This window comes from Xenopus laevis, chromosome 8S (genome assembly GCF_017654675.1).
Source record: "Xenopus laevis strain J_2021 chromosome 8S, Xenopus_laevis_v10.1, whole genome shotgun sequence".
In the NCBI taxonomy this organism is placed as follows: domain Eukaryota; kingdom Metazoa; phylum Chordata; class Amphibia; order Anura; family Pipidae; genus Xenopus; species Xenopus laevis.
The window spans coordinates 95880834-95908814 of NC_054386.1; the positions used below are offsets into that span (position 1 = coordinate 95880834).

Genomic DNA, 27981 nt, shown 5'->3' on the forward strand with positions numbered 1-27981 from the left:
TAAACAAGGCTTTGCTTTACCAAAATAAAATCATTCTGGAGGACATTTCTTCAAAGGTGAAACATAAAGCCTTTTTTTTTTATGTGAAAAGGGGGAAAAAAAAAGAGAGGGGGAGGGTAAAGGCTGCAGAGTGACTGTCATTTTTTGTTACAATCAGTGGACAAAGGCCGGTCAGGAGCAGATTGTTATGGTTTAACTGTTCCGCAGCAGTGTTTTGAGATGACCCAGCATTAGAGTAAGGTGGAAGAGAAGGAGAAAATTTTGCTTGAGCAAGAAAGAGTTTCAAGTTAGATTTGGTTGCGAGCACTGCAAGTTGTTACGGTGCTCATAGTCCGAGTCCGTTTTTACTTCTAAATGGAGAATTGCAGCAGTGTAGTAAAGCAAGACTCGCTTTCAGTCTGCAGTTTCCAAAACAGACTGACTTAGCGCCAGGTCCCAGTAATGCTCCGCTCCAAGTTTCTTAAAATGTTCCCGAGCCATATTCTCTGTGGGGCACTGTTTGAACTTCATGTCTCCGAAGCTGCGTTCCTTAGTTGTACCCTGAAATAGAATCAGAAAATTCGTCATGACATTTTGATGCAAAAGAAGAATAGGAGAAACTTTAAAGGTGTTTTTGAATACAGATATTCAGAATTACTCAGACAGAGGAAACCATGTTGGTCTCTGCATTGCATGGACCATATCCCCGCCCCCCTTTTAGGCAGCCATTCAATCTCTCCTCCTTATTTCATGTTGAAGTGATGAATTCTGGGACTTAAAGGAGAATCCAACCCTAAAGTTAAAAAACCCTACACTACATAGACCCCCTCCCTCCTCTACCCAGCCTAAGTGTTACCCCGGGGCAATTGCCCCTAACTCTTACTTGCCCCTCGGTGCAGATTCAGTGATCGGAGTTCACGGGCACCATCGTCTTCTCATCGAAAACTTCGGAATAAGTACAGCATGGCGGCGCATGCGCAGTTGGAGCAATTTTTTTTGTTTCGCAACAAATGCGCATGCTCTGAAACTCATTACAATTGCTGAAGCGCCGATCTCATTCCGAAAATTACCGAAGAGGCTGAAGATGGCTGCCGATGCCTAAATTTGCACCAAGGGGCAAGTAAAACGTTAGGGGCATTTGCCTGGGGTAACACTTAGGCTGGGGGGGAGGAGGAGGGTCTATGTAGGGTAGAGGGGTAGGGGTTTTTTAAGTTTATGGTTGAATTCTTCTTTAAAGGAACAGTTCAGTGTAAAAATAAAAACTGGGTAAATAGATAGGCTGTGCAAAATAAAAAATGTTTCTAATACAGTTAGTTAGCCAAAAATGTAATGTATAAAGGCTGGAGTGACTGGATGTGTAACATAATAGCCAGAACACTACTTCCTGCTTTTCCACTGATTGGTTACCAGGCAGTAACCAATCAGGGACCATGTGGGTCATAGCCATCTGGTTGCTAAGGTCCATAGCAACCATGCACTGATTTGAATGAAAGGAATTTGAATAGGAGAGGCCTGAATAGAAAGAGGAGTAATACAAAGTAACAATAACAATAGATCTGTAGCCTTACAGAGCATTTGTTTTTTAGATGGGGTCAGTGATCCCCTTTGAAGCTGGAAAGTGTCAGAAGAAGGGAAACAATTCAAAAAATATATAAAATAAATAATGAAGATCAGTTGAAAAGTTACTTAGAATTAGTATACTAAAAGTTAACTTAAAGGTGAACCAGTTATGTCCCATGTGGCTCCCCTTATAGTCATTGACTAACTCAGAGTTAGAGAGCTGAAAAGCAGGAAGTAGTGTTCTGGCTATTATGTTACACATCCACTCACTCCAGCCTTTATACATTACATTTATGGCTAACTAACTATATTAGATACATTTTTATTTTCCACGGTCTATTTACCCAGTGTTTATTTTTATACTGAACTGTTCCTTTAAAAGTTCTTCTACTTTCCATGGTAGGAAGTGCATAGATTCTCTGCAAAGCAGAGACTTTTCTGAATTTCTCCTCTGAGGTATGGCTGAGTAAATAGAAATAGGCTATTTTTACCTTTAAATAAAGTGAGAATAAAAGCTGGTTGGTGGAAAAACAGAAAAGGAAATAGAAATGTAATCACAGGGAATTTAAAATACCTGCTCCTACCATAGCAGATTCAGTAATAGGAATTATTAGAGGCTTGATTTCAATAATTACAGGAAACTTTGTAACAATGCTTTAAAGGAGAACTAAACCCTAAAAAATAATGTGGCAAAAAATGCCATATTTAATATACAGAACTTATTGCACAAGGCTAAAGTTTCAGCTTGTCAATTGCAGCAATGATCCAGGACTTCAAACTTGTCACAGGGGGTCACCATCTTGGAAAGTGTCTGTGACACTCACATGCTCAGTGGGCTCTGATTGGCTGTTGAGAAGCTAAGCTTAGGGCTCGTCACTAATTATCCAGCAGAAAATGAGCTTCCCTGGCTGTAATATAAGCTGATGCTACAGGTTTGCTGATAATTAAATTCTGATGCTAATTGCACTGGTTTCTGTGCTGCCATGTAGTAATTATGTGTATTAATTACTAATCAGCCTTATATTGTGACATTTCTATTCTATGTGTACTGTATATTGTGAGTGGGTCCCTAAGCTCAGTTAGTGACAGCAGCACAGAGCATGTGCAGTGAATCAGCAGAAAAGAAGATGGGGAGCTACTGGGGCATCTTTGGAGACACAGATCTTTACTGCTAAAGGGCTGTGGTTGCCTTGGGCTGGTACAGAAGCACAAAACATCATGTACAACATTTCTACCTACTTCTTTAATTAAACTTTAGTTCTCCTTTAATCCAGTGACCATAGCAGAAAGTTGTTGCTGTTTCATGCACACTGCACCTTATCAGGAATGAAGTTAATGAAACCTCCCCATCAGCATATGCAATATACTGTTATGGGACCCATTATCCGGAAACCAGTTATGCAGAAAGCTCCGAATTACGGAAAGGCCGTCTCCCATAGACTCTATTTATCCAAATAATCCCAATTTTTCATAATGATTTCCCTTTTTCTGTGTAATAATAAAACAGTAGTTTGTACTTGATCCCAACTAAGATATAATTAATCCTTTTTGGAGGCAAAACCAGTTTATTGGGTTTATTTAATGTTTCCTTGATTTTCTGGTAGACTTAAGGTATGAAGATCCAAACGATGGAAAGATCCCTGATCCGGGAAACCCCAGGTACCGAGCATTCTGGATAACAGGTCCCATACCTGTACTATCAACAGTGTTGCAGAGTTTAATGTGAGGCTTAGTAGCTGCTTACAAATACATCAGAGGAAATAATGTCTTACCTCCCACACTAATGTGCACCTGTTTGCCTTAGGTACGGATTCTTCATCAGATTCATCATTATCTGTCAAAAAAACAAAAATAAAAGCCAAAAATGGATTTGGTAATTATGAAATGTTTAACCAGGAGGCAACCGTACAGTAGAGTAATGGCAGCTGTTTTAGTGGAACACAACTATTTAGCAGTATTTTATTTTTTTCAGAGTGCATTGTGGGTAATGCAGGGGACACTTGTCCTTAAATGGGTTGTTCACCTTCCAGTTAACCTTTAATATGATAAAGATATTGATATTCTGAGACAATTTGCAATTGGTTTTCATTTAATATTATTTGTGGTTTTTCAGTTATTTAGATTTTCATTCGGCAGCTCTCCCGTTTGCAATATTAGCAATTTGGTTGCTAGGGTCCAAATAGCCTTAGCAACTATGCGTTGATTTCAATAAGAGACTGGAATATGAATAGGAGAGGCCTTAATAGAAATAAACAATAATAAGTAGCAGTAACCAATAAATTTGTAGCCTTACAGAGCATTTGTTTTAAGATGGGGTCAGTGACCCCCTATTAGGAAGCTGGAAAGAGCCAGAATAAGAAGGCAAATAACTTAAAACTATATGAAATAAATAATGAAGACCAATTAAAAAAAGGCTTAGCATTAGCCATTCTATAACATAATAAACGTTAATTTAAAGGTGAACAACCCCTTTAAGTGGAATAAACGAGAAGTACTCACCTTTTCCCTTACTGTTTGTTGTCTGCTCATCCCATTTTATTCTACTAAGCATTAACCGTTTGAATTTCTTCTGTGATTTGGGACCTGGATATACAAAAACAGCAGAATTATATAGAACATGTGCATTATATGTTGTGCTGCAAAAATACCTGGCCTCTAATAGTGTAGTGGGGACACAGTTTCTCATCACAACAGGACATTCAAACAATTTACATTTTTACTTTCCTTTCCTCAATAACCCCATCTCTAGTTCAGCTTCTGCCTCATTATAATCATCTATTACACAGCATTAAAGGATAAGTAAACCTTTAAAACAAGTGAATGTAAAATTGATGAGGGGCTATTCTAATAACTTTTGTAATGTACATTCATTATTCTTTTTTCATTCCAAGATATTAAAGGGATACTGTCATGGGAAAAACATTTTTTTTTTTTCAAAATGAATCAGTTAATAATAGTGCTGCTCCAGCAGAATTCTGCACTGAAATCCATTTCTCAAAAGAGCAAACAGTTTTTTTTATATTCAGTTTTGAAATCTGACATGGGGCTAGACATATTGTCAATTTCCCAGCGGCCCCAAGTCATGTGACTTGTGCTCTGATAAACTTCAATCACTCTTTACTGCAAGTTGGAGTGATATCACCCCCTCCCTTTTTCCCCCCAGCAGCCTAACAACAGAACAATGGGAAGGTAACCAGATAACAGCTCCCTAACACAAGATAACAGCTGCCTGGTAGATCTAAGAACAACACTCAATAGTAAAAACCCATGTCCCACTGAGACTCCTTCAATTTCATTGAGAAGGAAAAACAGCAGCCTGCCAGAAAGCATTTCTCTCCTAAAGTGCAGGCACAAGTCACATGACTGGGGCAGCTGGGAAATTGACAATATGTCAATTGAAAAAAATTGAATATAAGAAAATCTGTTTGCTCTTTTGAGAAATGGATTTCAGTGCAGAATTCTGCTGGAGTAGCACTAATAACTGATGCGTTTTTCCTGATGACCCTTTAATAATCACAGGGCTGATGACAGGGAACTATAAAAGCTAAAGAATGTCAAACTTACCGCCTTCCACGACCACCACATTGACATCTTTATGTAAAACCACCACTCCTGTAAGATACAGCTGATTTGCGTTGGCTTCGATCTTGAACTTTTTGGATGGGTTGCTCAGATTTCTGATACTGAAACAGAAAGGTTATGGCCTGAATGTCACAGATGAAATACTGGGCCATAAGTCACAGGTCAAAAAAACAGAATTGCTCAGAGGCATAAAGCAAAAACACTGGCCATATGTAACTGGTAACTTTCTATGGTGGCAAGTTTTAAAAGGAGTGGTTATCACTGTGTTGTCTGTAGAGCAGGCACTCAAAGAACAGTCCTCCAGGCAGTTACAGTTTAAAGGAACAGTTCACTATAAAAATAAAAACTGTGTAAATAAATAGGCTGTGCAAAATAAATAATGTATCTAATATAGATAGTTAGCCTGCTGAGGATCAATTGTAAACTCACTGAACAGTTATGTCCCATGTGGCCCCCCTTATAGTCACTGACTAACTCAGAGTTAGAGAGCTGAAAAGCAGGAAGTAGTGTTCTGGCTATTATGTTACACATCCACTCACTCCAGCCTTTATACATTACATTTTTGCCTAACTATATTAGAAATATTTTTTTATTTTACACAGCCTATTTATTTACCCAGGTGTTTATTGAAGTACAGGTATGGGACCTGTTATCCAGACTGTTCGGGACCTGGGGTTTTCCGGATAATGGATTCTTTCTGTAATTTGGATCTTCATACCTTAAGTCTACTAGAAAACCAGGTAAACATGAAATAAACCCAATAGGCTGGTTTTACTTCTAATAAGGATTAATTATATCTCAGTTGGGCTCAAGTACAAGGTATTGTTTTTACTTTTAAAGAAAAAAGGGAAATCATTTTGAAAAATTTGGATTATTTTGATAAAATGGAGTCTATGGGAAAGTCTTTCCGTAATTTGGAGCTTTCCAGATAACGGATCCCATACCTCTACAAGCATACACGTAGTGTACTCTATGATTGTACACAGTGATATCTGCTCTTGTAAGCTAAAAGCTCAGGGCAGGGCACCTGGTCCTCCTCATTAACGTGGGGAGTCTCAAAAGCCCCTTTTTTTTCAACGTTTTAAAGGAGAACTAAACCCTAAAAACAAACATGGGTAGAAATGCACACAGAGCATGTGCAGTGAATCAGCAGAAAAGAAGATGGGGAGCTACTGGGGCATCTTTGGAGAGACACAGATCTTTACTGCTAAAGGGCTGTGGTTGCCAAAACTTCTTTGTTAACTTTTAGTTCACCTCTAAGAACTAAACCACAAAAAATAATTGGGCTATAGATGCTACACCTTTTGTTTTGGTTTCTACGTCAACACAAGGCAACCACATCCCATTAGCAGGGAAGATCAGAGTATTTATAGGTATTTGATTAAAATACAGGTAAAACATAGTCCGTGTTAAATGTATAATGAAGCAATAGAATTCTTAATGAATCAGATAAAATTAAGCGTAGGACTGGCCAGATATGGGATGACTTTGACGTAGTTGGCGAGCTTAAATATATTGCAATATATGGACAAACAATCCCTGTGTTGTTTAAAGGGTAAGGCATTTTTCAGTAGCACAAAATGTCGCTGTCTTAAATATATTGATAATGGGTTGAGTGCAGAGGACCTCTTGTAGTTGACTATATATATATATATATATATATATATATATATATATATATATATATATATATATATATATATATTTATACACATACATACACATACATAAAAAAAGACCTGCAATACCAAAAAAAGATAGCATTTGTCATTTGAGCAAACAAGGGGTCAGACCAAATGAAATACCTATATACAGAAACATGAATTCCTTGGGAAATATCTTCCTTGAGCTTCTTTACTTTCTTCTCTTTCCTCTGTTCTGCTGTGAGTTTTCTAGCTGCGTTTGCCTCTTCATGGGCCCTAAGAAGAAACAATGAAGTTACATTAAGCGCTGGGGAATCTTTGGCTTACATAATGGACATTACATTGGAAGCCAAGGCAGAGCTTAAAAAACAAAAAACAAAACTATTTTATAAAGACTTTCCTACAATAACTGCAACGGTTCAGTTCTATCATTCTTTGTATTTTAATAGCTTATTTTATTTTGCAGATCTGCTAGTGATCTTCCTCTTCCAGGGAGCAGACCAATCTGCTCCCTGGTTGGCAAGGAAATTTAGCCCTAGCAACTTATAGCAGGTTACAATCCAAGCCCGATAACTGCAGGCCAAACAACATCAAAAATAAATAATACTGCAAAGTTTCATAAAATACTGAAATCCTATCAAGGGGCAGATTAATCAAGGGTTGAATTTTATTTAAAATTAAATATCAACTTTTTTTTCCGAGTGAATAGGCCGTTTTCGTTCAGATTCGATTTGAAGTTTAAAAAAAAAAAAAAAAAAACTGATTTATATTTTAAAAGTCCACCAATTGACTCGAAATGGGTTCTAGGAAGTCCCCCATAGGCTAAAACAGCAATTCGGCAGGTTTTAGATGGCAAATGGTCAAAGTCGAATTTTAAAGAGACAATACATCAGTACATAAAAAATTTCGATATATTCGAATTTTCTAATTTTTTGTCAAATTCAAATCGAATTTGGACTATTCCCTAGTCAAAGTACACAAAAAATAGCTCGAAATTCGAATTTTATTCCTTTGATAAATCTGCCCCTAAATGTTGTCATATAAAAATTACATTTCAGTGAATTACACACTTAAAAGCTAAATTGAATTTGATTTGAAGTTAGCTTAAAAGGGATTGTTTTCAGTTCAGTTAGTTTCAGATAGATCCCCAGAAATAACGACTTTTTTTCGAATATTGAAGTGTAAAGTGTCATTTTTCACCTTCTAAAGCAACTCTGGGAGGGGGTCGCCGACCCTGTAAACTGTTTTTATCAAAGTCTGAATTTATCTCAATATTTTCTGCTACAAACTCCCATCAAATCCACTCAGGTTTTTACGCTGATTTATTATTACATTTTCCCGAAAACCTGCTTTGCGGGGGGGGGGGGGGGGGGGGGAATCAGATTTTAATGATTTTTTTCAGATTTTCCACACGAAAACTTCGGGGAATTGCAGGAAACCCAGCGCACATCAAAAAATAATTAGGACTTCTCCCATTGTCTTATATGCAACCCCGACAGGTCTGAGATCCCGGATTTTTTGATTCGGACTTTACCATCCTCTGCGGTTTAATAAATTCATGATTTTTTTTACGAGTCCAATTTTATATATTAAAAACAAAAAAATTACAAATCTTTCAAGATTTTTGCATTTGGAGTTTAGTAAATAAGCCCTTAGTTGATACATTGTGTCCCTGTTGAGCAGAATTTCTGTTTCATTTACGGATGCACCGAATCCACTATTTGGGATTCTGCCAAATCCTTGGTGAAAGATTCGGCTGAATACTGAAGCATTTTTTTGAGAATTTTTATTTATTATACCGTAGCAACCAAACATACCAAAGTGGTGAACAAAAATCAAAATCATTTTAAAAGCGATGCGATTAAAAAAAAACCCAAAAAAACAAACAAAGACCAATCGCAAATTGTCTCAAAATATCACAGTCGAGTAGATAAGACTATAGGAGTAGTAACGATTTTGAAACTTTTCAGACTAGCAGCAGTTATTAAAGGACTGTGCACTTAAATGAACAAAACAAAGGAGTCCATCTTACTTCTGGCGCTTTGCCATCTGCGCTCGGACATGTGCCTCTACTTTCGTGGGATCCTGGATTGCTTCGGTTCCCAAAACTCGCATTAGATTTGATATTCTCACTGAAAGAAAAGACAAAAGAAAGGCTTTATTAAAATCAAAGGTAGCCATAGTGTGAAGTTCATAAATGGGAGTGAGATTGCTGATAAAACGGATTGGGGAATTATATTTTTATCAGGATTAAAAGTGCAAAGGAATCTACACAAGTTACATACTGACGCATATAAATGCAGGTAACAGCCAATCGGCTTGGTTGTTACAATAAAGCCTGACCTGTAGTTACCAGGAAACTTACCCTTGGGTTCTGGCGGGGGCATAAGACCCAGGCGCACCTTTTCTTGTAACTCTTTCTGTCCTTCTCTCCTAGTCTGTCGGCGCAACTTTTTCTGTTCCTTTTTCGTTAGGTAAATTCCTAGCGTCACTGGAGCATCTTTGTCAACTGGAGATGTAAAGAAAAAAGGCTAAGCATGCCTATAATAAATGTATTTAAAGGAGAAGGAAAGCTACCGAAGCAGTTTATTGCCAATAGATTAACCACAATAGTGCAACCTATAATACTATATAGTCTGCAGAATGCTTTACCATACCTGAGTAAACAGCTCTAGATACTGTCTCTGTTTGTTTAGGATAGAAGCTGCCATATTAGCTTATTGTGTCAGCTCTCCCTGCTCACTCATAGCTCTGGGCTCAGATTCCAGCAGAGAGGGGGAGAGAGGAGCAAATTGAGCATGCTCAAGCCCTAGCCCTGGAGGTTTAAGCTGAAAACAGGAAGTCTGATACAGAAGCCCATGAGTACACAATAGAAGGAAAGAAATGTGCTGTTTCTTTTGACAGAGGACTCAGAGCAGCATTACTTTGAGGGTTTACTGGTATATTTATATAGACCTTTCTGATAAAGCTTACTTAATTTTAGCCTTTCCTTCTTCTTTAGGCACACCTGGCAATTTAGAGGACATTTAGTCGCCTGGCGACTAATCGCCTCTTTGGGGCAACTAATCTCCCCGAACACCTTCCCTCTGTCTTGCACCGGCTATAATGAAAAGTCGCCTGCGGCATCATACATGTGGCGCTTCCTATTCCGAAGTCGCCTCACAAGGAAACTTCTGGCGGAATACAAAGCGCCGTGTGTGCCATGCCGCAGGCAACTTTTCATTATAGCCGGCACAAGACAGTGGGAAGGCGTTCGAGGAGATTAGTCGCCCCCAAAGAAGAGGCGATTACCTTATATACTCGTGTATAAGCAGAGTTTTTCAGCCCCCAAAATACGCTGAAAAACTCTACCTCGGCGTCCAAGAATAGCCGCCGGCGTCCAAGAATAGCCTCCAAGAATATTCGCCAGCATCCAAAAACGAGACGCCGGCACCTCCAACGGGAGCAGAAACCCTCAATTTTTGATTGAAACTTACCAGAAGCTGCTGCATTTCTCACCCTAGGCTTATACTCGAGTCAATAAGCTTTCCCAGTTTTTGGAGGTAAAATTAGGTACCTCGGCTTATACTCGGGACGGCTTATACTCGACTATATACGGTAGTTGCCAGGCGACTAAATCTCCCTGAATCGCCAGGTGTGCCCTTAACCTTAAACTGACCTTCACATAGCGTGTTAAATTGGATTGTGTTGTGCAAACCTAAAAGTGCAAGAATCAGTCCTAGACCATGTGGATAACCAGTTCAGCTTGAGTAATATCTAAACAAGCAGAGCACATACAATCATTGTATGAGATTAAATTAGACCCAACCACAGGCAGTTTCACCAAGAAAGATCAAACGGACATTGAGCATCTGCCTTTACTGCAAGGCAGTTTAATTGGCTTCTAATGAATGGATACTAGTACATGTAAGACAGGGAAACTAGATCTTTGTGTCAAACATATAAGGAATAACAATATCCTCTGGGTGCTATATACAATGTAGATATCTACATGAAATTGCTTAAATGTTATTAAAAAAACATAATTGTGCATAAAGCAGTAGTGATTCACTGCCAGCACAGATCTGTATTTTAATTCAAGATGTATTGTCTGAGCCTTCCCATAGGTGCTGCTCCTGCTCTTCTAAAATACATTTGAACGGTTTTAGCTGCATCACATTTCATTGCTTAAAGGAACAGTTAGACAAACTCAGCAAATAGACGGCAGTTCTGGACAAGGTTTACTATAGCAAAACTGCTGAAAAACACTGTTTTTTTTTATCTGTTTACTAAAGGAAAAGTAACACCAAAAAATTTGAGTTTAAGTAAGCTATATAAATAAATGATGATGATGAAGTAATGAAAATATCATGTACTACTACCCTGCACTGGTAAAACTGATGTGTTTGCTTCAGAAACTCTACTATAGTTCATATAAACAAGCTGCTGTGTAGCCATGGGGGCAGCCATTCAAGCACAGGATACACAGTAGATAACAGATAAGTACTACTATAGTTTATATAAACAAGCTGTTGTGTAGCCATGGGGGCAGCCATTCAAGCACAGGATACACAGTAGATAACAGATAAGTACTACTATAGTTTATATAAACAAGCTGTTGTGTAGCCATGGGGCAGCCATTCAAGCACAGGATACACAGTAGATAACAGATAAGTACTACTATAGTTTATATAAACAAGCTGCTGTGTAGCCATGGGGGGCAGCCATTCAAGCACAGGATACACAGTAGATAACAGATAAGTACTACTATAGTTTATATAAACAAGCTGCTGTGTAGCCATGGGGACAGCCATTCAAGCACAGGATACACAGTAGATAACAGATAAGTACTACTATAGTTTATATAAACAAGCTGCTGTGTAGCCATGGGGACAGCCATTCAAGCACAGGATACACAGTAGATAACAGATAAGTACTACTATAGTTTATATAAACAAGCTGCTGTGTAGCCATGGGGGCAGCCATTTAAGCATAGGATACACAGTAGATAACAGATAAGTACTACTATAGTTTATATAAACAAGCTGTTGTGTAGCCATGGAGGAAATTGTGTCTATATGCACAGGTTAAATAGTTTGAATGGCTGCCCCCATTGTATCCTGTGCTTGAATGGCTGCCCCCATGGCTACACAGCAGCTTCTTTATATAAACTATAGTAGTGTTTCTGAAAATGGCCAACACTGCATTTTATTTTTATTACTTTAAAACACTTGTTTTTTTGACGTTACCATTCCTTTAAACACAGTATTAAGCACCAGAGCCAGCTCCTGACATCTTAGCGACACTGATCATATAAACATACAAAACTATATGATAAAACTAGACATTAAATGAGGAACCTATTCCCAGCCTTTGATTCTGACATTACCTGGGGGGCTGAGTTGTGCTGGGTGCTCCACAAGGTTTGTGATGCCGTGAAAATCCTCTCTTTTTAATAAAACCTCTTCCGTCCTAAAATATAAAAAGTTGTTACAAGCCGCAAAAACATGGACAGGTGTATACACGGGTAATGTAGAAGCAGGCAGTCCACCTCCAGTCAGGCGTGTAAAATTTAAAAGTAGAAATATACTTTATACAGGTATTGGACCAATTATCCAAAATGTTTAGGACCTGGGGCTTCCAGGATAATGGATCTTTCTGTAATTTGGATCTTCATACCTTAAGTCTACTAGAAAATCATGTGAACATGAAATAAACCCAATAGGCTGGTTTTGCTTCCAATAAGGATTAATTATATCTTAGTTGGGATCAAGTACAAGATACTGTTTTATTATTATAGAGAAACATTTAATCATTTAAAAAAATTTGGATTATTTGGATAAAACGGAGTCTATGGGACTAGGCCTTTCCATAATTCAAAGGTTTCCAGATAACAGATCCAATATCTGTATCAATAAAACAAACAAAATAAAAACACAGCCTTACACATTTCATGTTATATCAGGCAGCCCTCTTGTTGATATAACATGAAACTCAAAGGAAATTGCAGATGAAATCAGTATTTATCATTTTCTGGGTTTTTTTTGGGCCTGACCCTTAACCTAGTCAGTCCTCTGGTCCGTTATTCAGCAACTTCTGCTTCAGAAGAGGAGACAGAACTAGAAGTGCAGGAAGTATAAACAAGCAGACGACCGTGCTTTCAGTAATAATTACATTTATGAATACATCTAAAGCCACTGAAAACATTCAATAAAAGTAAATTGAAAAGCTGCTTCGCATTTTTTTCTCTCTATGCAAAAATCTGTTTTTGCCTAGAAAAAAACCCTTTAAGAAATCACAGCTTAACAGTCTAATGGAGTAACAGAGGCCGCTACAAAAGTTGTGAGTTTTGTCAAAAGAATCACCCGAAAATGGTTAAAAATACAAAAACATTAGGATATAACAGGTGAAAGCCTAACGCGTTTCGAGCCTATTGGAGGACTTATTTCCCCTGTAATGTCCTAATAAATGTTTTTAGTATCTCTAACCATTTTTGGTTGATTCTTTTGGAGAAACTCACAACTTTTGTTGATGCCTCATATACATGCACCCATAGGGGCAGATTCACTAAAGGGCGAAGTGACTAACGCTATTTCGCAACTTCGCAAATTTACTATCAGTCACCCTGGCGAAAATTTGCAAGTGGTGATGATAGGCTAGCGCAACTTCACACCCTAACGCTGGCGAAGTTGCACTCTGGCGAAGGGGTCGAAAAGATGCAAATTTACTAACATTGATCTTTTTCTGAACGTGACCTCCTTCGCCAGAGTTTACTTTGCCAGGTTAGAGCAGGCGAAGTGCAATAGAGTAGATAGGAGTTGTAAAAAAGTCCCAAAAATAGTAGACATTTTTTCTAAGTCCCAAAAAACGCTGGCGTCTTTTCCTTTTTTAAGGGTGATAGGCTGGAAAAGATTGTTAATTTTTTTGGGGGTACCCTCTTTCCCCCCTACATTTCCTAACATATGGCACCTAAACTATACAGTGGGCACATGTGTAGGGCAAAATAACAACTTTATTTTATTCTATGAAGCTTTCCCAGGCTTGTGTAGTGTGATGTATTTGCTGCTACATATACGTCCATTGTACTTTAACTTGGCGCCGTATGCAAAAATTAGGCATCGCTAGCGTAACTTCGCTTTGCTTGACGAATTAACGCTAGTGCAACTTCGCTTCCATTCGCCTCCCTGAACGCAAATTCGCATTTTAGTGAATTTACGCAGCACTGGCGAAAATACGCCTGGCGAAGTGCGGTGAAGCTCTCGCTGGCGCAACTTCGGATCTTAGTGAATTTGCCCCATAGACCGGGGTGAACTTTGAATATCCTCTCTCTCATTATTTTTGTTATTGGACTTTAAGTAGGATTTATATTTTCATTGGCATTTTGCAGCAACTCTCTTTATATATTGTGTAGTCTAATGGAAGAGTCATGTTTCACAAAAGCATAAAACACACACGCTGCAACAATCTTGTAGGATTGTAGAGAAGGCAAACAAAAATAAAGGGAGCAAAGATTCATTTCCATCACTGTTCGCATTACATTACACAAAACAAAAAACAGAGGGGCCAAACTTACAGTTCTGTGCCGTTGGGGATGATGAAAGAGTCCCACCACTCTATTTCAGGGATCTCGCCTTCTCGCAGCTCCTTTTTGGGGGCAATCATGGCAAGCCTTGTTGATGTCTGGATACCGGTTTTCTTTGCAGCTTGGGCAATTTCAGATTGCAGTTTCTCAAGTTGTGACTGTTGAGAAAAAGCTGTTTTCATGAGAATGCTGGTCATGGATGTATGGGTTTGTGCAATATAAAAGTCACAATACAACATTACATGGCTGCTCAGAAACCAGTGCATTATGCATCAAAATCAAATAATCAGTCCTATAGTCTCACCGACTTAAAGGGCAAGTCAACCCCAAAATAAAAATTAGCCTAATTAAAGACCAATTTCCAATATATATTAATTAAACATTTTCAGTGCTTTTAAGTTATTTGTTAAAATGTTTACTGTTAAAAGCAGCATCTGCTCAAATTCTGGTTGTTACTTTTTAAACAAGCAGCAACGTCAGCCCTGTTAATCAGCTGCCATGTCTTAAATTGTATCAATAGTCTGAGCCACCAGTGGAGAGAATAGAAAAGGACAAAGACACATTAAATGTCCAAATAACTTAAAAAACCTAGGCAATTTGCAACGAATGTATATTAGAAAGTTGCTTATAATTATGTTGTTTTTTATTGGGCAAATTTTTATTTGGTGCTGGCTAGGCCATTAATGATGGCCTAACAAAATCCAACATGAGATCCTGTGGACAGACATACACCATTACTGTTATAGGCCCGGTGCACCTTTCTGCTGGTACATCAAGTTAAGCATCTGTAGCCCATTATTACCTTTGTCCGAAGTCGTTGGGCAATCTTCTCAAACTTGCCCTTTTCATGGAATTTAAACAACCTTCTCTGGCGCTGAGAAGAGGCAATGGAAACTCTGGAGTCAAAAAATGTATTTGCCTCCAAGTCGTCTGAAGGTTTTTCCTTCAGCTGCAGTTTGAACTGCTCCCTTTTCACAGCCCGAATGTTCGCTTTCAACGTGGGCATGCGGTGGGTCAGCTCAATCTCCTTTCCCATTGCATCAACAGTGCGGCCTTGGTCATCTAAAATTAATGGTGTGGGCTTGGACTGGTCCTTTAACTCCACTTTACTGTGAGGGGAATAAAATGAACAGGGCAAATCATGTGACCTTGTTGGTCTAACAAAACAATGCGATGGTCATCTATGATAATAAAATGCACTAGGCCATGATTAAAGGAGAACTATCACAAAAATTTAAATTTAATATAAGCTTCCTCATACTGAAATACACTTTTTAAATACAATTAAATATCCTGTACTGGTTCTGAAATAATTAAGTTTACCTTCACTATTCCTCTCTCAGCATCTGTTTCTCTTCATTCTGTCTTCATGCAGCAGTTGGGTGTCAGATATTCATTGACAGTTAGATCCAATATTTCTTATAGGGGTTCTTCCTTTTCTAGCAGATGTATTAGAGCTCACTCAAATAACTGATTCCAGTACAAACAAAATCTAACAAAACTGCCTTTTGCACAAATCCTGCATGTAGAGAGACATGATGTCTGGTGATTTTAATAGAGTGAGCTCTAATACATCTTCTAGGCAAAAGGAGCCCCCCTATAAGATATATTGGATCTAACTGTCAATGAATATCTGACACCCAACTGCTGCATGAAGACAGAATGAAGAGAAACAGATGCTGAGAGAGCAATAGTGAGGATACACTACACTGTTTCAGAAATGGTACAGAATTTTTAATTGATTGTATTTAGAAAGTTTCCTATTTCCGTATGATGAAGCTTATATTTAGGGATGCATCTAATCCAGGATTCGGTTCGAGATTCGGCCTTTCAGCAGGATTCTTTTGCCCGGCCGAACCAAATCCAAATTTTGCATATGTAAATTAGGATGCAGATTCGGTCGAATCTTTCGCAAATGATTCGGCCGAATCCAAAACAGTGGATTTGCTGCATCCCTACTTATATTAAATTCTCAATTTCTCTTTAGTTCCACTTTAACAATAAATATTTATGGATTTACCCAAGACTGCTGAAAAATGTGACTTGTTTGCAGAACCAACAGACTGCCCAAGCAGCTTTGCTGTGAGCAGTTTATACTTACGGAGGTGCAATTCCCATGGCATGAAGGTTAGCCAGCCCAACCATGTTTGTATTTCCTACGAGTCCTGGTTTTAAAGAAAGTTGAGCCTGGATTCTGGCCTGCAGCTCGGCAGCTTTCCTGGCCTTCTCTATGGCATCGTTCATAAAGGTAGCTGCCTGGGAAGGCTGTATGGTGTTCCCTATGCTGGAACGCTCCGACTGCCCTGATGAGACTTTCTAGAGGGCAAGAAAATATATATATATATATACATAGTAAAAATATAGTATAAAGTAAAAGTATCCAAGCATACGAAGAATAATTGGCAAGCTCTACTTTTGGCCACCCGATAGATAAAAATGAATGATACACGCAGTGTTAAAGATCCACCGTTGAAGAAGCAAATCGCTATTGAATTTCACAAATCTATGATTTTGGATTAGATCACTATTTTGTGCAGAGATTTGGGTTTAAAAGTATAGAGTTTGAATCGAGCCATATGTTTTTGCGATATATCCAAGCACATAAGCAAAGTATCTGCAAATATGATTTATACTGTCTGCTACACTGTTATAAAGAGCATTTTTAGATTTTAAAGGAGAAGGAAAGGCTAAAACTAAGTACGTTTTATCAGAAAGAGGTCTATATAAATACACCAATAAACCCTCAAAGTAATGCTGCTCTGAGTCCTCTGTCAAAAGAAACAGCACATTTCTTTCCTTCTATTGTGTACTCATGGGCTTCTGTATCAGACTTCCTGTTTTCAGCTTAAACCTCCAGGACTAGGGCTTGAGCATGCTCAGTTTGCTCCTCTCTCCCCTTCCTGCAGTAATCTGAGCCCAGAGCTATGAGTGAGCATGGAGAGACTCAGGCAGGAAGTGATGTCACCGCAAGCTAATATGGCAGCTGCTTTCCTAAACAAAGTGTATATAGCTGTTACTCAGGTATGGTAAAGCATTCTGCAGAATAAATATAGTGTTATAGCTTGCACTATTGCGGCTAATCGGCAATAAACTGACTCGGTAGCTTTCTTTCTCCTTTAAAGGAACTATATACATGCAGGGAATATCCATGCTGCAAAGAAGTATTAGTGCAAATATTAAAGTCAGTTCAAGAACATCTCTTACCACTGGTGGGGGGCTGACAAAGCTCAGTTGTTTTTTCCTCTCTTCAATCTGCCGTGTTGCTGATTCCATCATTTGTTTAATCTGCAACAAAACCATACAAGTAGTTTAGATTAATAAACTTCACCATCATGAAGACTGTGGGGAGACTATCAACTTCGTCGGAAATCTTTACAAAATTTTAAGGATAAGTAAACCTTTAAAATAAGTAAATGTAAAATTGACGAGGGTCCTATTCTAAAAACTTTTGTCATTCACATTCATTATTTATTCTTTTTCCATTTCAAGATATTAATGTATACATGCACTGTTAATATGAATGAATTGTGTGAAAGATGCTGCTCTGATGTTCCTCTGCTTAGGAAAAAAAAAAAAAAAAATTAGAAACCTTTCTCAAATCTTTCCTAAGCAGAAGAACATCAGAGCAGCCTCTTTCTTTCTCCTGACAACTTCCTTGACTACTTGGTGGTCAGACTGGTGGGAAACTGACCAGCAGGTGGTGCTGTTGTAACAAAGGAAAGCTGTACTAATAGGAATTAATTTTAATATCTAGGAATAAGGAAAAAATAAATAATGAATGTAAATGACAAAAGTGCTTATAATTGCATCCTCATCAATTCTACACTTATTTTAAAGGTTTAGTTATCCTTTAAAGAGAAATATGTAATTTGTCCTATGATTTTGTATATATTTATTATGTGATTTTTCTCCCCCATGTATACTTTTATATAAATACATATATATATATATATATATATATATATATATATATATATATATATATATATATATACACACACACACACACAGTACTTTTATGCACTGTACAGCACTGTGGCTCCTTAACAGCGCTTTACAGATAAAGTTATACATACATTTCACTCCGAGTGTGACACGCCATCATACCTGTATCTTAGTCAGCATTCCTGGGCTTTCTGAGGGAGGGCCTGGTATCACTTCTGGCTCCTCCTCTACTTCTGAAAAACGCGGTATTCGCTTTTTCTTGGAATTGGAGGAATCCTTGGAAAGGTCTGGCTCGTCACCAAACACCTCCTGGATGGGAAACATGAAGAAGGTCAAGAAAGAACGAGCCACCAAATCTGCTAAATGACAAAGTTAGTTGGTGGTGCTGGAAACAATTTAACCACAACATTGTGGTGTTACTAGATAAAGCAGTGGCCCCAAGTAATGGCTCATGAGGAACATCTTGCTCACCAACTCCTTCTCTCCGTGGCCTCAAAGCAGGTGCTTATTTTTAAATCGCGGTCTTTAAAGGGGAAGGAAACCTAGTCGGCGCAAACCCCCCCCCCCCCCCGTTTGTTGCCCACCCTCCCTCATCCCCCCTGGCCTACCCGTCCCGCTGGGCAAATGCCCCTAACTTGTTACTTACCCTTCTGCGCAGGTCCAGTCCAGGGAGTTCACCGACATCTTCTTCCACGCGATCTTCTTCCTGCTTTGACCGGCGCATGCGCAGTAAGATCATTTCGCCGGTACGATCGACTGCGCATGCGCGTGACTTTTGGCGCATGCGCAGTAGATCCGTACCGGCGAAATGATCCTACTGCGCATGCGCCAAAACGCCGTTCACAGCAGGAAGAAGATCGCATGGAAGAAGATGCCGTCGGTGAACTCCCTGGACTGGACCTGCGCAGAAGGGTAAGTAACAAGTTAGGGGCATTTGCCCAGCGGGACGGGTAGGCCAGGGGGGATGAGGGAGGGGGGTTTGTGCTGACTAGGTTTCCTTCCCCTTTAAGGTAAATTTTAATTGGATACAAACAAGATGTACCGCCAAACAGAGCGTCCTGTAGGCTGCCAGTCCACATAGAGGCTACCAATAGGCCTTATTTGGCACCAAGGAACTTTTTTTCATGCTTGTGTTGCTCCCCAACTCTTTTTACATTTGAAAGTGTATCACGGATAAAAAAAAAAAAGGTTGGGGACCCGAGGTTAAGTGTTCCCCACGTGCCCCAGTTGCACACTGCTCACACACAATCAGGGATACAAACACAACACAATGACAGCACGTACTTTCAACTCCCGTTTTCTGCCTCTGTCACTGCTAGATCTCGAATGCCTTGAGCTACGGCCTTCCTTTACTGCATCAAACAACTTATCCACAAAACGGTACGTGGAGTCGTCTAAAAATGGTTTCAGATGATCTTCATAAAGGGCAGAAAGAAAAACAACAATTAAATACGTCCAGCAGCTCATCTTCATTTTAATATGTTTAAAAGAACAAAGCCCCAATCAATTATATATAAAAATATTTTCCACTTTAAAGCTCAAACCTGCCAGTTTGACAATTGGACATTTTAAAACTATAGTGGTTTGCTTTTCTCTTCCTTTGTAAAGCTTTCACATCTGAAATACTTAAAGGAGAACTATTGCAAAAATGAAAATTTAATATAAGCTTCATCATACTGAAATAAGAAACTTTGTAAATCAATTACAAATTGACCGTACTGTTTCAGAAATTGTCAAGTTTATCTTCACTATCCCTCTCTCAGCATCTGTTTCTCTTCATTCTGTCTTCATGCAGCAGTTGGGTGTCAGATATTCATTGACAGTTAGAGCCAATATATCTTATAGGGGGGCTCCTTTCCTAGCAGATGAATTAGAGCTCACTCAAATAACTGATTCCAGTACAAACAAAATAACTGCCTTTTGCACAAATCCTGCATGTAGAGAGACATGATGTCTGGTGATTTCTGGTGAGCTCTAAAACATCTTCTAAGCAAAATGAGAGCCCCTATAAGATATATCGGATCTAACTGTCAAAGAATATCTGACACCCAACTCCTGATGAAGACAGAATAAAGAGAAACAGATGCCGAGAGAGAAATAGTGAATATAAACTTGATTATTTCAGAAACAGTACAGAATATGTAATTGATTATGTTTAGAAAGTTACTTATTTTAGAATGCTGAAGCTGAAGCTGAATATTACATTGTCGTGATTGTTACCTTTAAGGGGGGTTTAAGTGAACTTTTAGTATGTTATAGAAAGGCTAATTCTAACCTCAATTGGTCTTTATTATTTATAGTTCTTTAATTATTTGCCACCTTCTTCTGACTCTTTCCAGCTTTCAAATGGGGGTCACTGACCCATCTAAATACAAATGCTCTGTAAGGGTCAGGGCCCATAGGCAGAAAATCTCCCCTTCTTCAGGGCAACTAATCTCCCTGAACTGCCTCCCCGCCAGCTAATATGTAAATCACCGGCAGGATGGCACTCTGAGCAATTCGAAGACGCCGGCGGGTGTCACCGTGAAGAAGTTGAGATTTGTCGCCGGGCGACTGATCTCCACGAATCTGCCTGTGTGCCCTGACCCTTAAGCTACACATTTATTGTTATTGCTACTTTACATTACCGTATATACTCGAGTATAAGCCGAAATGTGCTGAAAAAGTCTACCTCGGCTTATACTCGGGTCAGCGGGCAGTAGCCGAGATTGCAGTCACTTTTAATCATTCCTATACCAACAGTTCACTTGGGGAGAGACTGCAATATCCCACAATGCCCTCTGTTGGTTTTATGAAAGAATAACAGTGCGCCCTCTGTTGGTTATATCAAAGAATAACAGTGACTGCAATATCACACAGCGCCATCTGTTGGTTGTATCAAAGAATAACAGTGACTGCAATATCACACAGCGCCATCTGTTGGTTATATCAAAGAATAACAGTAACTGCAATATCACACAGCACCATCTGTTGGTTGAATAAAGGATTAACAGTGATGGCAATATCACACAGCGCCACCTGTTGGTTATACGAAAGATCAGTGATGGTTTTATGACACACAGCACTCTCTGCACAATTCTCTGTCACCATCAACTTTGCAAAGAAGTCCGCTGGGGGAGTCGCTGGGGGAGTCTCTTTGGCGGAAGGTGCGCTGCTGGGAGACAGGGCTGTAGTTGTGTCTAGGCTTATACTAGAGTCAATAAGTTTTCCCAGTTTTCGTAGGTAAAATTAGGTACCTCGGCTTATACTCGGATCGGCTTATACTCGAGTATATACGGTACTTGTCTTTTCCATTTAGGTCCCCTGCTAATTATATTCCAGTCCCTTATTCAAATCAATGCATGGTTGTTGGGGTTATTTGAACCATAGTAACCAGACTACTAAAATTGCAAACTAGAGAGCTGCTGAATAAAGAGCTAAATCCTCAAAAGCTGAGATGATAAAAAAAGGATAAACTAACTGCAAACAGTCTCTCTCCATCATACTAAAGGTTAAGTCAAGGTGAACAACCCCCTTTAACAGACCTCAAAAGGTTAATTTGATGAACTGTCCCTTTAATGACTTAGCAAAACTGCTCTACTGTACTAAAACTAAAGGTGACCATACATGGGACCACATTGTCTTGATGTGGCTCTTGCCCCAGCAGCTTGCACTTGCTGTCACTGTGATGTGCATCTCGGGGGAAAGATCTGCTGGTTTGGTGACCTTACCAAATGAGGATTGTGCATGGCCAGCTTTACTCCACAAAACTAAGAGAAGATTTTTTTACAAATTTATGGCTGCTTTAATTAATTGGAAACACTACATCAAATAAAAAGCAGATAAGGGTTTTGGAGAGTAAATCAGACTGATTTACAGTACCATCAAGTCAAATAACTATAAAACTATACAAAATAAATAATGAAGACCAATTGAAATGTTGCTTAGAATTAGCAGTTCTATAACATAATAAAAGTTACCTTAAAGGTGAACCACCCCTTTAAAGGCGACCCCCCCCCCTCCTATTCAGGTAGCCCTAATGCTATTTAACTTCAAAAAGTTAAATTATAATCATTGAGCTTATTTTATCAAACCATTGCCCATCCATTATCCGGATACCCAAAAGCTCCGAATTACTGAAAGGCCGTCTCCCATAGACTCCATTTCATCCAAATAACCCAAATTTTTAAAAAGGATTCTCTTTTTCTGTGCAATAATAAAACAGTAGCTTGTTCTTGATCCCAACTAAGATATAATTAATCCTTATTGGAAGCAAAACCAGCCTATTGGGTTTATTTAATGTTTACATCATTTTCTAGTAAACAAGGTATGAAGATCCAAATTAGAGAAAGATCCATTATATGTTATGTTTTTAAACTGTTTACCAGTAAAGTGAGTAGCAAGCTTTGCACCTTTTATTGCTCACCCTGATTAGACATTTAACATTAAAAATTAAATATATAAAGATTCCCACGATTTCTCTCAATTACATAAAAAATAGAACCATGTTTTTTTTTGTGACTCACCAACCGTCTTCTTCTTGTCCATTCCTTTCCCGACACAGTTCAGAGCGGCAGTGACCACTGTAGGCTCAGAGAAGCCCAGGACTCCTTTCACAGTTTTCTCTACCCATGGCTTCAAGTCATCCAGTTCTCTCTTAGAAAGCGCCATGTTTTCTGGAAAGAGTAAGCGCACCGATTTTCTATCAACTGCACAAAGGAATTAAAGGGATACTGTCACAGGATAAAAAACTGTTTTTCAAAACACATCAGTTAATAGTGCTGCTCCAGCAGAATTCTGCACTGAAATCCATTTCTCAAAAGAGCAAACAGATTTTTTTATATTCAATTTTGAAATCTGACATGGGGCTAGACATATTGTCAGTTTCCCAGCTGCCCCCAGTCATGTGACTTGTGCTCTGATAAACTTCAGTCACTCTTTACTGCAAGTTGGAGTGATATCGCCCCCCCCCCCCCCACCAGCAGCCTAACAACAGAACAATGGGAAGGTAACCAGATAGCAGCTCCCTAACACAAGATAACAGCTGCCTGGTAGATCTAAGAACAGCACTCAATAGTAAAATCCAGGTCCCACTGAGACACATTCAGTTACATTGAGTAGGAGAAACAACAGCCTGCCAGAAAGCAGTTCCATTCTAAAGTGCTGGCTCTTTCTGAAAGCACATGACCAGGCAAAATGACCTGAGATGCACCTACACACCAATATTACAACTAAATACACTTGCTGGTTCAGGAATGAAATTTTATATTGTAGAGTAAATTATTTGCAGTGTAAACAGAGTAATTTACAAATAGGAGCTACATAAATTAAATGTGTTTGTTATTTCAACAATAGCCATTCAGCACAAAGCACTTTTGAAATCCTGATACACCAACAGTGCATATCTAAAAAGTTGTATTATTGTACACCTAGAACAGGGAAACCTGTATTGACCCAGTCCATACCTCCCAACTGTTCTGTTTTGAGCGGGACAGTCCCGCTTTTGACAGCTCAACCCGCTGTCACGGATTTGTACTGATAAGCCAAGAGTTTCTATTTGATCTGCTGCACTGAATAGCCAGAAACAGATAAAGTTTCTAACTTAATTGGGTCTTGGCAGAGAGCCCAGAATGGATACTTAACATAATTTTGTAACAGCTTGATAAGAATGAAGACTCACAGCTTAAAGGGCAATTCACCCTCATTAGCAAAACTGTAATAACATAGAAAAACCACAGAAATGTGTTCAAACTTTCATAACCTGCCAAATTATGTAAAATGAACATGGTGATTAGGGGGTGTGGCCACAAAGATCTTTTTGTCCACTTTCGGTTTCTTAAATGTTAGGAGGTATGGCCCATGCCTGGCGGAGCTTGCAACATAAATTGCCAGCCACATTCACACAAATACAGTAGGGCAGGGTTGTTTTTTTCCAGCCAAATTGGGCTACTAATGTAAAGCCCAGGCGGGTTTTGAAAGTACAAATTAGCCAAGGTATGGATTTGGGCTACCTTTTGGGCCTTTGGCTGGTCTGTACTTTGGAAACCAGCCAAAGTTTTTTTTCTTGCCCTAATGTGCCAAGCCTGTGTCTCCCAATGCATGTTGGGTAATGTAGTTTTTGTTTAACAATTTGCCAAGTTTAATGTAAGACTACAACACCCAGCATGCCATGGGAGAGACTTGTGTAGAAGTCGGGAGTTACTGGATTTTGGGCTCCCATCCCTCTTAAGCATTTTTGCATTTTCTGGTGACTTTCCTCAATTTCAGACAATTTTGGGGCAAAAATCTGCTGGCCACCCAAATGTCTAGAGTTTGAGCTGTTTTACCAATATTTATTGTAATTGTATATGAATTAGGTCTTATGGGACCCCCTATATCTCCTGGGCCCCTCTCTGTAGTTACTCCCCTGCTGCCGGGCAAATCTTTCCCATTTTGCTTCATGGAAAAATATTTCAATCTGAAAATAGCATTTTTTTCATATATATTTAATTTTTAGACTTTTTTTCAATGTTCATATTGAGCTATTTTTGGGCTACTTTTGAAGTTCCCCTTGGCTAGTTTTGGGCTGGTTTTGTAGCCGACTTTGGTTTTGAAAATGACACCTGACAACCCTGGTCAGTGGTTCCCAAACTGTGGGATTTATCGTCTGGGATGGGCCCAAACTAAAGGTCAGATATAGGAAAGAATTGGGAAGAATTGCACATCATAGGCCTCTTGTATCACTACTGACATCACTGAGGTGTTACACGATTATTTCAGGTGGTTATTCTGGACTAGGAGGAACACCACGAGGGAAAGAGTCGCCGGCATAATCTCCTCCTTTGAATTCCAACTGGTGGTGCCGCTAAAAACTTACCTATATGTGACTAAAACTATACAAACAAATGTGAGTTAAAAATTTTAAATGTTCTTAATTTTTTAATAAAACAGTATTACACTATGTATATTTTGTATCCGTACCTTGGAGTCTAAAGGCGGCCGATAAAAGCTGCCAACAGACCGAGTCGTCAGCTTATTGGCCCGTGTATGGGGCCCCCTGACGGGCTTCCCCGATTGAGATCTGGCCGACAGTTGGCCAGATCTCGATCGGATGGGACTAAAAATCCTGTCGGTTCGTGGCCGCATCTGTTCGTTGACCGCCCGTAAAGCCACTGTTAGGATCCGATCGTGGGGCCCACCTCAAGGTGGGCATATTGGGGAAAGATCTGCTCGTTTGGCGACATCGCCAAACTAACGGATCTCTCCGTGTATGGCCACCTTAACAGTGGCTGGCGGAGGACACTGGGAATCATCATTACATGCGATAGAACCACCATTATCTTGTAAGTAGGCATTTCTACTAAAATTTGGTTAAGGATCCACAAACCACCAAATCTAAACTGTGCACATTTTTGGACAGGAAGAAAAAATAAGCGTCTTTAAAGGGGAACTCGCACTAGCAAAATATATACTTTTGTTTTTCTCCACAAGGGTGTTATAAGAATAATCAAAAAGACTACACCATATTTTGTTCCTGTTTTTTTTTTTGCTTTCTCCGTTTGCTTTAGGCGCTGTTCTACAAGAAAATATTGGGATATATTTTTATTAGGAATATTTTTCTTTTTGTATGCGGTGGAGAGAGTGGAAAAGCCTGGCAGGAGAGAGACATGGTTTGTTGTATATTGTCGCACATGGACTAGGAAGAACAGGCCACTTGTTAGATCAGACAGAAGGCTACTGGCCCCCCACAAACGTCTTTAAATCTCAATCACGGGTCAAAGTTTTTCTCAAAACTAAACCGCCCTCTCATCAATGTTTTTAGCTTCAGTAGCCGATAATCAACTGCACCAAAGTCGCGTAAATACAGATAGGACTAAAGCCTACGTGGAGTCGTGCGGTCTCTACATCTCTCCCAACTAACACCCTCCCGACCCCGCAGCAATCTCTACTCCAGGCCGAGGCCTTTTAGGCCTGATTCAAACAGCAGGTTAAACAGCTTCCGCCCCGACCACTCCCCGTACTCACCCGCGCAATCCCCAATCTCCCTTCTCTCGGTGAGATTTCACTATCCGGGGCTATCGGAGATCCGACGTCAAAACGGAACCGGAAGTCCTATGAGCATGCAGCTTGGCGCCCACGCTGACCCGCATCACGTGATGCACGCTGGGAATTTTTTTAAATAACTTTATTAGCAATGGACAATCTCCACATATGGATTTTGGCGCGCTGCAATAACACGGTTTTCTCACACACAGACTTTGTTATTGAAGCTAGAAAATAGTTATAAATACATCATTTGTCATTATTCAGTAAAAATAGGATCTTGGTTGACAGCAAAGACCGTGTCTGATGGTGACTTTTTAATAGGGATCCCCTATTTTCACACTATTCCTTCACGAAGGATTCTGCCAAATACCGAACAGAATCTTAATTTGCATATGCTTATCAGGGGTTGCAAGCATACCTCCCAACTGTCCCTTTTTCGGAGGGACAGTCCCTCTTTTGACAGCTCAACCCGCAGTCCCTCATTTGTACTGGAAAGTCCCTCTTTTCTCTGCACTGAACAGCCAGAAAAAGAAACAAAGTTTCTCACTTAATTGGCTTTTAGCAGAGAGCCCAGAACAGCTAACAGGTGCAAATAAGATACTTTGTAACAATTTTGAGACACAAAAACACAGTTTAGATAAGGAGAAATATTTTCAAACTTTCATAACCTGCCAAATTTTGTAAAACAAACATGGTAATTAGGGGGTGTGGCCACAGAAAGGGGTGTGGTCAAAAAATGCTGCGCTACGTGCGGGAAAACATTTTTTGTCCCTCTTTTTTACTTCCAAAATGTTGGGAGGTATGGTTGCAAGGAAAACCATTTTTTACTTCCATGTTTTGGGACAAAAAGTCACGCGATTTCCCTCTCCGTCCCTAATTTGCATATGTAAACTAGGAATTTTTTGGCCAGATAGAAGGATTCGTCCGAATCCTGCTGAAAAAGGACGAATCCCAAACCGAATCCTGGATTCGTTGCATCCCTACTTTGTAAAAGAGTAGTAAATACACAGTGGGGGTTATTTATAAACAGTGGGCAAATTTGCACCTGGCCAGTAACCAATGACAACCAATCAGGCGACTGCTTTCAGTGTCTACCTTGCAGCTGGCTTTAAAAAAAGCTAATCACTGATTGGTTGCTATGAGTTACTGCCCAGGTGCAAATTTGCCCACTGTTTATAAATGAGCCCCAATGAATCAGCCAATCAGACACCTGATAGTTCCATTTCTAAAAAGCAACGTAGCACAGTGGGTTAGTGGCTACTAGTAGGGTTGCCACCCCGCCGATAAAAATCATGGTTTATCCCAATATAATAGGGAAAAAAGATAAAATTACAGGAAGGCCGGTATTTTTTTCCTGAAAAGGTGGCAACACTAGTGGCTACCGTCTCACCACTTTGTTACTGGAAACCCAGATGAGCAAGAAGTGTAGTTAACTTGTTAACTAATCTCCCAGAACTGCCTCCCCGTCGACTAGAATGCAAATCGCCGGCGGGATGGCACTCGGAGCACTTCGTTTTCCAAATCACCCGAAGTTTCCTTGTGAGGTAATTTCGGGACATATCGGAAAACCGCCGGCAGGATGGCACTCGGAGTGCTTTGTTTTCCGAAGTCGCCTGAAGTTTCTTCACGAGGCAATTTCGAGGGCCATCGGAAAACAAAGTGCTCAGAGTGCCATCCCGCTAAATCCTAGCTAGCAGGGAGGCAGTT

General features: G+C 39.5%; 1 protein-coding gene across 3 annotated transcripts; it reads right to left on the reverse strand.

The window, feature by feature from the left end:
• On the reverse strand, positions 1-26411 carry prpf3.S (pre-mRNA processing factor 3 S homeolog). Of its 3 annotated transcripts, none has more exons than XM_041574177.1 (16): positions 26254-26411; positions 22776-22925; positions 19555-19685; positions 18433-18579; positions 17530-17610; positions 16427-16641; positions 15128-15434; positions 14317-14483; positions 12133-12215; positions 9130-9273; positions 8797-8896; positions 6927-7040; positions 5104-5222; positions 4039-4122; positions 3312-3373; positions 1-540 (listed from the first exon to the last, which is right to left on the reverse strand). In XM_041574177.1, the coding sequence occupies exons 2-16, from the start codon at positions 22918-22920 to the stop codon at positions 394-396; spliced, it is 2046 nt and encodes a 681-aa protein (XP_041430111.1). In that variant the 5' UTR covers positions 22921-22925; positions 26254-26411; the 3' UTR covers positions 1-393.
• Positions 26412-27981: the final 1570 nt, after the last annotated feature.